The 11,348-nt window shown below is 48.2% G+C and overlaps 1 protein-coding gene across 1 annotated transcript; it reads left to right on the top strand.

Moving 5' to 3' along the window:
* Nucleotides 1–7,888: 7,888 nt before the first annotated feature.
* On the top strand, nt 7,889–10,384 carry LOC103019729 (heat shock 70 kDa protein 1B). Its single transcript, XM_007193936.3, has one exon. It carries the CDS (start codon nt 8,101–8,103, stop codon nt 10,024–10,026), a length of 1,926 nt encoding a protein of 641 aa, XP_007193998.2. The 5' UTR covers nt 7,889–8,100; the 3' UTR covers nt 10,027–10,384.
* Nucleotides 10,385–11,348: the final 964 nt, after the last annotated feature.

Raw genomic sequence — 11,348 nt, 5'->3', positions numbered from 1 at the left:
TACTCTGGGTTTCACAATCAGCATTCTTTCTGCTTTTACTCTGTATGATCGAAACAATTATGTCAGATAAACAATAGGGTTGATGACAGAGGTTTAGTATTTGTTAATTTGGAAGAGTGATAGAAAAAACTTGCAGCCCTGTACCAGGAAGACTTACCATAGACTTGCTTCCCCTTGAGATGCTTCATACCCTAGCTGCTAGCATCCTAGATGTAATCTCCTCCACAGCCTCTTTGTTGGAAAAGGCCTGGCACAATCCTCAAGGCTTGGGGAGTGAGCCCTTTTAAAAATCAGTTGTGTCTGGGGTTTACAAAGATTTTGGAACTAGGCAGTGGTGGTGATTGCACAACATGGGAATGGGTTAGGTACCACTAAATTGTACACTTTAAAATGGTTCATTTTGTTATGTGAATTTACTTCGCCAAAAGCAGAAAAAAAAAATTGTGTCAACATTCTATAAAAGCACTTTGTGAGTTTGTATACCTCAAGGCCCACCAAACCTTTCACTAAATACTTGCCTTTGAAGAAAATCCAATATTATGGGAATAACATGTATAGGTAGACCTTGCCCTGTAAGTTTGGAAATGGAAATGCTTAGACTTACAGGCCAGTTTGTAAAGACACGTTTAATCCTCAGGGTAGTTGAACTGTAGCGCTGTGGAGTCTAGCCACAATGTAAGTCAACCTTCATGGGGGTATGCATTTGCTACAGGACCTCCTCTACCCCATAGAGCTGCAGTAGCATTTGTGACTGTCATCTGCACACAACACAGTAACTCTTCAAGCAGCCACTACCACTACTTTAGGGGGAGGTAGCAAGGGATGGGGAGGGTGGATGGAAAAGGGCGGAGATTGGGAAGGACCTAAGAAACACCTTTGATAAGAGAGGTTAGGGAAATCTCCATAAATTACCTTGGAGAAAATGAGTTCCTATGGCTAAATCAGTTAAGGTTATTGAGGGTGTTCTATTGATACTAAGAAGTCAATATGTTATTGCCTTGATAACATATACCCTTGCACGGAGTACTTTGAAAATAATCACTTTTTAAGTTCCAGATGAAGCTGAGGGAATTGCAGAACTAGCAAAGAGAATGCAATGCCATCCCTGGAAAAAGCGGTGTTTTGGGTAGCAGCAGGAACTTTGGGGGAGAGGAGGTGCATCGAGATAATTGTAGATGAGGAAAGAATTTTTAAAATCTAATACCTTCCCTAATTCCAATCTCACCTGTCTCCCTATGCCAGCCCTCAGAAGGCAGGTGGCTATGGTAATACGACTAATTTTATGTCTTTTAAATCCAAGATATTGTGTGATTAGTAATATACATACTGTTATTCCTGGTGTTTAACAGGGTTCTGTCATCAAAAATGAAGAAAGGATACCAAAACAACAAAAACGTTTATAAATGTGAGAGAAGTGGGCAAAAGCATGGGCTTTCAGTTAAAAGAGGTTGTTTCAGGTGAAAAACCAATATTGGCGATTTCTGAGGGGGAGATCCTCACGCTAGGAATAAGAAACGGTGACTGTCATCATATTTACTCCAACTGATCACCTTAAATCCGTCCCCGAGGGTCACCCGTAAAGTATCCAGTGCAGTTCTGTGACACAGAGCAACCCCACCAGCCCCCTCACCCTCTCCTAGCTCCAGCTCATTTGGAGACGTTAAGGGGTCACGTAGCGCCGCCAATTCGGGATGCCGAGGTCAACCCGCCCCACCTCCGCGGGCCCCTGTCCAGCCCAGCAGAGGATCGGAGCAGAGGGCACAGCGGGGGAGGAGGGAGGGCACAACGGGGCAAACAGGGTGGGAAGGCGGGGGGAGTTCGGAAGACCAGAATCGCCCCCGAGGGTCTTAGACCATTTTACCCCTCCAAACGTCCCCACGAGAACCAGGGACTAGAGTCGGGTGGGGAAGCGGCAGAGAGAAGCCAGCAAGCTCCTATCTATTGCCTGTCCCTGCCCAGGGCGGTGGGGCCTTCTCCCGTCTGGCCACCCAGTTCATCCGGCTTCCTTGTATCAGTTACGAACTTTTCCAGTGTTTTCATCCAATAAATTAGCGAGTTTGAGTGAAACTCTAAAGGTCTCTCCTTTATTTACTTCTTTAATCCCATTTTGAAAAAACAACCGAAAAACGCCGGCACCGGACAGGCAGCTCCGCGGCCAGCCCTACCGTCAGGCCCCGCCCCGCCCCATTTTATCGGGGTCTTACGGCTTCTGGCTCCTTGCCCCCGTTTCAGGCTGTGCGAGGAACTTTCTGGAGTTCTCTGGGCTCGAAGGCGGGGACTGACTCGTAGGAACAGTCCTCAACAAACAAACTGCCCCACCCAAGTCTCCCTACCCCCCAACCCCACTCTAGGATATCAAGCTTAGTCACGGCTCTACATTTAGTTTCCAGGAGATTCTTTGAACTGGGTGCCAGCCTAGCCTTAGTAACGGGGCCCCCCCTCCTTTCCCCTCATAACAACCGACCAGTCTGGGATGAAGGGAAGAGGAGACGGTTCTGGGAGAAGCTGGAAGGGTGGGGTAGTGGGGGGGCGATGGGGGAGATGGTTGTGAGTCAGAAGCAACAGCCTGGAGGGGAATACCTGCTGGTCACATACCCCCATGGTGCCCAGGGTGCGCGCAGAGCCCTGACATTCACTCTTAACTATCTTCTTCTATGGCCATTTGTTTTGTTCTTTTTAGAGTGAAAGGGTAAGGTCTATGTGCCAGCATTGGGAGGAGTCTAAAATAGAAAGTATGAGGACATGTAGGTTCAGTCACCGGTTCTGTAATTATCTGTCTAGGTGACCAGACCAAGCCACTAAACCTCTGATCTTTTGTGCTTATGTTTGAAAATGGAAAGGTTTGGCTGAAGGGCTCTGCCTAAAAATCTTAAAATAGTTTCTATGGTAAACTGAAAGTAATACTATAGTCCTGGTATTAACCCCCAACCTTCAGTAAGAATGACTGAGATATATCAGACCTGAGAGAGTGTGGGACCCCAACAAAAGAAGGGAGAAGGGAGCAAAGTTTTGAGCACTACTCTGTCACAGACACTGAACTAAGGCCTTATAAGTATTATCCTTGTAGTTATCCTATGAAATAAATATTGTTAATTCTAATTTAGAGATACAGAGACGTGTAATTTAGTTAACTTACAAGTACTTCATTGTGAAAGAAAGAAGAAAAACAGCCTCAACAACGAAGTACAGTCCAGACGCAAACCCAGGTTTTTTTCCATGCTGCTGGAAATTAGCAGGGTTCCCAGGTCTTTGAAGCCTTTGCCATTTGATGGTTAAAAATGCCAGGCTCTAGGTTTCATATCAGTTATCTCTTTTGCGTTCTTCTGATAAACCTAGAATTATAATATCTTTGAAAACAAATAGAATTGAGGAGAAAACGATACTGTTTGAAAAACTGTAGGAAAAAGGAGAGAGAGGAAACAAGATCCCGCAGCCTTGCGGGGTTCCCCTCCCCCATACTTCCTGCCGCCGGCGGTCAGGTTTCTTGGCACTCTCTCCCCCATCCCCCACCCTTAAATTTTACCTGACAGCCCGTCAGGCTTGGGGAACCTGAGCCTTGATCCTTCCAAACACCAAACCCGATAAAAACCTAATTCCAAAGCTAATCAAACTAAAGTTCTGAAAACTCTCTTGGGGTTCATATAATCTCCTTAGACATCAATTAAACCGGTAACTGAGTTTCTGCATTGGGAAGTGTCCAGTGCAAAAGGAAAGACAAAATTCAGGAGACTCTCCCCTTGTAGGAAATGTCAAAGGAATATAGATGTTTAGGTTTACAGGCCAGTCCACAGAGAGAAACTTAATGCAAAAGGTAGGTCAAATACGATGTGCGGCTGACTGCCCGATTCAAGAAAAACAGCATTTTCGAGTGGCTTTTTTTCTGCTAAGCCAGCAGCCACAAGATTTGAGGCCCTCTCACATCCTCTACCTGCCTGGCAGTGGAGACAGTGATACTCTTTGCTTCAAGCCAACAGAGGAATACAATTGCAAATTTGGAGAGAAGGAAAGAGTGAATCCAGAAGTGCTGCTGGTAGCAGCTGATGGTGAGGAAGCTTCCAGAAGGAGGGGGTGAGGTTAAGGATCTCTGGAAGTGTTCCTATACTGGGCAGCTAAGATGTAAGTTTGGGGAATACCCAGCCAGATAATGCATAAAGAAATGGAAAATTCCTGAAGTTTGGCCAGTTTGACTAGATAAAGGAGGTGATTCATTTAGGGAGTCACATCTGAAGGTAAAAAAAGTTATCACCTACCTGCACAGAGAAAGACACACAGGTTTGTTAAAGCAATCTTTTTGCAATATCAGTTTAGATTAGCCTGAGCAAATTATAGAATAAACAAATGAATACCCTTGGATTCCAGGAAAAGGTGTATGGATGGACAGGTGCGTGTGTAAAGAATGCCAATTGAGCAAAAGTGTTCAAAAGCAAGATTTCTTCCCTTCATCAGAAACTGCCTGCTGGGCTTCCCTGGTGGTGCAGTGGTTAAGAATCGACCTGCTTGTGACTTTCTGTCTGAATTAAATAAAAAAAAAAAAAAAAAAAAAAATCCCACAAGGACTCAGAGGAAAAGAATATACAAATCAATTTTCACTGCAAAGTAAAGGAGCTGTTACAGTGGAGGATTACTGGACTGAATGTCAATATTATGACATAGTATAAGTGTGTTTCATGTTTGGTAATTGCAATCATTGTTGCTTTTGTTGTGGTCATCCATGTACAATGCTTGGTGTCAGTCTATCTATCTCTTGTAAAAATAAAATACAGTGTGTGTGTGTGTGTGGAAAAAAAAAAAAAAGAGACCCCAGAGAGCTCCCTTGCCCTCTTTCCACCATGTGAGGATGTGATGAGAAGAGAGCAGGGTGCAATCCAGACGAGGGCTCTCACCAGAACCTGACCGTGCTGGCTCCCTGATCTTGGATTTCTAGCCTCCAGAACTGTGAGAAATAAACTTCTGTTGTTTATAAGGCAAAAAAAAAAAAAAAAAAAAAAAAAAAAAAGTTGTTTACCAAAGGTCTTTGAAAGGGATGGATTTTTCACATGTGTGGCAAAGGAATCTCTCCTATTTGTGCATTCTACTATGATGCTTGTGCACTCATAGCAATGTTATATTGCTAATGTATTGTCAGTTTGTTATTGTGCTTCTTATTTTTAAATCTTTTATTCAAAAGTAATACATGCTCATTGTAATCATTCATACAACATAAATATGTATAAAGAAAAAAAAATGGCAAACTGTTTTGCTAAATTTGTGGGTAGTAGGTTTATGGGCTTGTGATAGATTATTCCTTGTACCTTCTTCCATGATGGAAATATTTTATTGTTAAAAATTTAAAACAATAAAATAAAAGTGTTATCAAAATTTAAAAAAAAAAAAAAAAAAAAAAAAAAAAAGAATCGACCTGCCAATGCAGAGGACACGGGTTCGAGCCCTGGTCGGGGAAGATCCCACATGCTGCAGAACAACAAAGCCCATACGCCACAACTACTGAGCCTGTGTTCTAGAGCCTGCGAGCCACAACTACTGAGCCCACCTGCCATAACTAATGAAGCCCGCGTGCCTAGAGCCCATGCTCCCAACAACAGAAGCCACCCAATGAGAAGCCCGCGTACCACAACGAAGAGTAGCTCCCCGCAACTAGACAAAGCCCCTGCTCAGCAACGAAGACCCAACACAGCCATAAATAAATAAATAAATAAATAAATAAATAAATAAATAAATAAATAAATTTATATTTAAAAAAAAAGAGGAATCTGCCTGCCAATGCAGGGGACATGGGTTCATGCCCACATGCCGAGGAGCAACTGAGCCCGTGCCCTACAACTACTGAGCCTGTGCTCTAGAGCCCGTGCTCCACAACGAGAGAAGCCACCGCAACGAGAAGCCCGCGCAGCACAACAAAGAGTATCCCCTGCTCACCGAAACGATAGAAAAGCTTGCGTGCAGCGATGAAGACCCAATGCAGCCAAAATAAATAAATAAATAAACAAATAGAAAAAAATCCCCTGCCTCCTCCCACTTCTGCTCTTATGTTTTCTATGCTCAAGACATGTGAGTACAGCAATAAGTCTATTTTTCTTTGGGGTGTGAACCCCGCACTGTTGCTTTAATGTCCCTCACATTTTCATTTTAGGCGCCTAACAAGGGGTCTGGCATTTCACACAAAGGATGAAAAAACAAAGGCCAAAACAAATTACCAAATATAATTGTATCTAAAACAGGAACGAAGGTAACGCACAGAAAGTTGAAATCCAGGCTAAAAAACTAAATGGAACGGGCTTCCCTGGTGGCGCAGTGGTTGAGAGTCTGCCTGCCAATGCAGGGAACACGGGTTCGAGCCCTGGTCTGGGAAGATCCCACATGCCAAGGAGCAACTGGGCCCGTGAGCCACAACTACTGAGCCTGCGCATCTGCAGCCTGACTCCGCAACAGGAAAGGCCGCGGAAGTGAGAGGCCCACGCACCGCGATGAAGAGTGGCCCCCGCTCGCCACAACTAGAGAAAGCCCTCGTACAGAAACGAAGACCCAACACAGCCAAAACTAAAATAAAAATTAAAATTAATTAATTAAAAAAAAAACTAAATGGAAGAATTGCGTGCACAGCAAATAATCTGAAGTTTTAAAGGAGCTAGAATCTGGGTCCCGCCAACCTCTCCCACTTTACAGCACCATCCCGACCAGTTTGCTTTCAAGTGAGCCACCTGCCAACCTGCTGTAGCATATGATGCTGTTAAAGAGGAGTAAACATTCCCGCCCCGCCCTCGCAGGCTCACCACCACATCACATTTATTTTAAAGCGGTGGACAGCCTAGAGGCTGCAAGTGACAAGGCAGAAGGCCGAATTCCGGACTCAGATTAATCCTGGCACCACCAATCATCCGAGGCTGAACCAGGAATGAAGAAGGCAGAAAGGAAACAGGGGAGTGGCCCGGACCCCAGGCTGGGAAAGATGAGGAACTGGGAGAGCCCCAAAGGCCTAATGATAGCTGAATTTCTACAGAGATTTTTTTTCTTCCTCAAGCCCCAGTCCAGCCCGAGGAAAACGGGAGCGGTTCTGGGCGGGGACTGGGGCGCAGTGGATCCAACCCTGCCCTTCCCTCCCCACGCCCCTGACCGAAAACGTCCCTTCTAAGGCGTTGGGAACCTTCTCCAATTTAAGAACCGTCTGTTTACCTGATTACTTTTCTTTTGAAAATTCAAATTTTCCCATCCCCAGATATTCCATCCATATAGGGCTAAAGATGACGCCAAAACTATACTGCATTATCTCTTTCCTTGTCCTTCCTATTTTAAAAATAAGATGGGAAAAACGCCGGGATGGCCAAGGCAATTCTCAGGCAGCCCGGCCCCTCCGCGAACCGGCCCAAACGCGGCTGCTTCCATCAGCGTCAGGCTCCAATCAGCGTCTCTTTGGGCCACAGATACCCCACCCTCTTAGAGAAACTCCGGATCGTTCTGTAATTTGGGTCTCCCCGGAATCGTGTACCCCCTAATCCTACTTTAAACAATCAAACTTATTTGAGCCCCACGAACCTCTCACCGCCCTACTTATTACAAGCCTAGTGCTCATCCTTCCGGTCGACATCCAACTACTTGGCAGGCGGCTCGCCAGGGAAACGGAGACTGGGTGGCCGGAGTCAACAACGACTCTTCCCGGCGCCTCTCCCCCCCTTCCCTTAGGACTCCAGTTTCCTCCAGCGAATCCCAGAAGAGTCTGGAGAGTTCTGGGAGGGGCGGCACCCAGGGAGCTGATTGGTCCCAGAAAACCAGGGGGCAGGACCTGAGGAGAAACTCCTGGAATATTCCCGACCCGGCAGCCGCACTGAGCTCTGTGATTGGCTGAGGAGGGAAAAGGCGGAGCTTGATGAAAAACCATAAACACAGAGCCGCCCTCAGAGAAACGGCAAGCCTGGAGAGAGCTGCTAGGATTGGTGTGGTTGGTGAGCGCAGCTTCCGCAGACACACTATCTGCGAGGACCACCCCGAGCGGCACCGGCGCGTTCAGTTTTCGGATTCCGAAAGGACCGAGCTCCTCGTCGCTGAACTCGTTGGCCGTTTTCAGGTCTGAAGTTCGTTGCGGAGCCGAGAGGGCGGGACACCGGCATGGCGAAAAGCACGGCCATTGGCATCGATCTGGGCACCACCTACTCCTGCGTGGGGGTGTTCCAGCACGGCAAAGTAGAGATCATCGCCAACGATCAGGGCAACCGCACCACCCCCAGCTACGTGGCCTTCACGGACACCGAGCGGCTCATCGGCGACGCGGCCAAGAACCAGGTGGCGCTGAACCCACAGAACACCGTGTTTGACGCGAAGCGGCTGATCGGCCGCAAGTTCGGCGATCCTGTGGTGCAGTCGGACATGAAGCACTGGCCTTTCCGGGTGATCAACGACGGTGACAAGCCCAAGGTGCAGGTGAGCTACAAGGGGGAGACCAAGGCGTTCTACCCCGAGGAGATCTCGTCGATGGTGCTGACCAAGATGAAGGAGATCGCCGAGGCGTACCTGGGCCACCCGGTGAGCAACGCGGTGATCACCGTGCCGGCCTACTTCAACGACTCGCAGCGCCAGGCCACCAAGGATGCGGGGGTGATCGCGGGGCTGAACGTGCTGAGGATCATCAACGAGCCCACGGCTGCCGCCATCGCCTACGGCCTGGACCGGACGGGCAAGGGGGAGCGCAACGTGCTCATCTTTGACCTGGGCGGGGGCACGTTCGACGTGTCCATCCTGACGATCGACGACGGCATCTTCGAGGTGAAGGCCACGGCCGGGGACACCCACCTGGGTGGGGAGGACTTCGACAACAGGCTGGTGAACCACTTCGTGGAGGAGTTCAAGAGGAAGCACAAGAAGGACATCAGCCAGAACAAGCGGGCCGTGAGGCGACTGCGCACCGCCTGCGAGAGGGCCAAGAGGACCCTGTCGTCCAGCACCCAGGCCAGCCTGGAGATCGATTCCCTGTTCGAGGGCATCGACTTCTACACGTCCATCACCAGGGCGCGGTTCGAAGAGCTGTGCTCGGACCTGTTCCGGAGCACCCTGGAGCCGGTGGAGAAGGCTCTGCGCGACGCCAAGCTGGACAAGGCTCAGATCCAAGACCTGGTCCTGGTGGGGGGCTCCACCCGCATCCCCAAGGTGCAGAAGCTGCTGCAGGACTTCTTCAACGGGCGCGACCTCAACAAGAGCATCAACCCCGACGAGGCGGTGGCCTATGGGGCGGCGGTGCAGGCAGCCATCCTGATGGGAGACAAGTCTGAGAACGTGCAGGACCTGCTGCTGCTGGACGTGGCTCCCCTGTCGCTGGGGCTGGAGACGGCTGGGGGCGTGATGACTGCCCTGATCAAGCGCAACTCCACCATCCCCACCAAGCAGACGCAGATCTTCACCACCTATTCGGACAACCAGCCCGGCGTGCTGATCCAGGTGTACGAGGGCGAGAGGGCCATGACGCGGGACAACAACCTGCTGGGGCGCTTCGAGCTGAGCGGCATCCCACCGGCCCCCAGGGGAGTGCCCCAGATCGAGGTGACCTTCGACATCGACGCCAATGGCATCCTGAACGTCACGGCCATGGACAAGAGCACGGGCAAGGCCAACAAGATCACCATCACCAACGACAAGGGCCGGCTGAGCAAGGAGGATATCGAGCGCATGGTGCAGGAGGCGGAGAAGTACAAAGCCGAGGACGAGGTCCAGCGCGAGAGGGTGTCTGCCAAGAACGCCCTGGAGTCATACGCCTTCAACATGAAGAGCGCCGTGGAGGATGAGGGGCTGAAGGGCAAGATCAGCGAGGCCGACAAGAAGAAGGTGCTGGACAAGTGCCAGGAGGTGATTTCCTGGCTGGACGCCAACACCTTGGCCGAGAAGGACGAGTTTGAGCACAAGAGGAAGGAGCTGGAGCAGGTGTGTAACCCCATCATCAGCGGACTGTACCAGGGGGCGGGTGGCCCCGGGGCTGGCGGCTTTGGGGCCCAGGCCCCTAAAGGGGGCTCTGGGTCTGGCCCCACCATTGAGGAGGTGGATTAGGGGACTTACTATTGTTTGTCTGTATTCCTCTTTGAGACAGAGGAGACCCAAGACCTTGGTATTTCCCTGTATGTTAGTCCTCTACTATAGCAGTTCATTCTAAGGTTAGCTTTTAACCTTTAATAATTAGCTTGCTTGTCTTTGTTATTTCTGTATGTTATAACCAATGCGTTCACCAGAATGATTTGCGTTTCTTGTAAGTTGGTACTGTAAGGGTCGCTTTCCTTTTTTGTTTTTCCCTCTCTCAAATGGATTAACACTGCCACCTTCTGTTCTATTTTTTGCTTTGTAAACATACCAAAACTCATGGAATTAAAAACTTGTATGCTTAAGGAATAAGAATAAAATGTTAAATATGTATGTCTGCTTTTATTTGGGGAGGGATAATAGTCTCTTCTCTGAAATCCATAGACCAAGAAAGGGCTGTACTTCTGAAGAGAGTATCATACGTATTAGGAGCCGTGGGTATGGCTGTTTTTGTTGGGACTTTATTGTAGGTGGTAAATCACATCCAGGACAGAAAACAAATTCCAAGTGCCCATTTTGATTGGGGTGGGGTTTGTTTTAGGTAAAAGTAGGGATGGGAGCTGTAGTAGGGTTTTGGGGAGGAGAGATTGTTGTGGTGTCAAAAGCAGTGTTGAGAGGGGTTCATGGTTCCTTAGGGTCTTGCACTCACTGTGTGCAGAGCTGTTCATTTCTTACTAAACCTGTGAGTCTTCCAGTCTTTTATTTAAGTTATGAATTTAGGGGTGGACGAAACAGTAAAAATGAGATGCAGATTCATACTCTGTTTTATAAATCCCACTTGAGTGACTTAGTGCAAATTACTTAGCCTCTTAGTTTTGGTTGGCTCCTTTCAAAATAAAGCATTTGTCTAAGTGGCTTCAGTTCCAAAGATCTAGATCACTTGAGCAGAAATGTGCTATAGGCAAGCAACATGTTCAATGAAGGTCACTGGAGCTGCAGTTATTCAACTGAGGGTCTGGGGGAGTGAAATACTGAGAGTTTGGGGGCATGGCAATAAAGAGGAATGAGCCAGGCACTGCACCTGGTTCTCTGAGTCCCTCCTGTAATCCTCAGTAGTTCTCATCACACCACCCTCTAACTTAGGTATTGTAAAGTTTTTTTTTTTCATAGGTAGCATGTGGAGGTGGTCACTTAAGCTATATCCAGAGCAAAACTAGGCAGGAACAAGTGATGATTTGGGGGCCAGGGTTTTTCCACACTGCCTGAACACTGGAGCTAGCGTGGGTGGTTCCTGTCTGGCTGTAAGTGGTGGTTTTACCCCAGTTTTAACAATCAGTAGCCTTTTTGTTCTTTTC

The sequence above is a fragment of the Balaenoptera acutorostrata genome, chromosome 10 (genome assembly GCF_949987535.1).
Source record: "Balaenoptera acutorostrata chromosome 10, mBalAcu1.1, whole genome shotgun sequence".
NCBI lineage: Eukaryota > Metazoa > Chordata > Mammalia > Artiodactyla > Balaenopteridae > Balaenoptera > Balaenoptera acutorostrata.
Note: the sequence above shows the minus strand (reverse complement) of the source record. Positions and strands in the feature narration are given on the sequence as shown.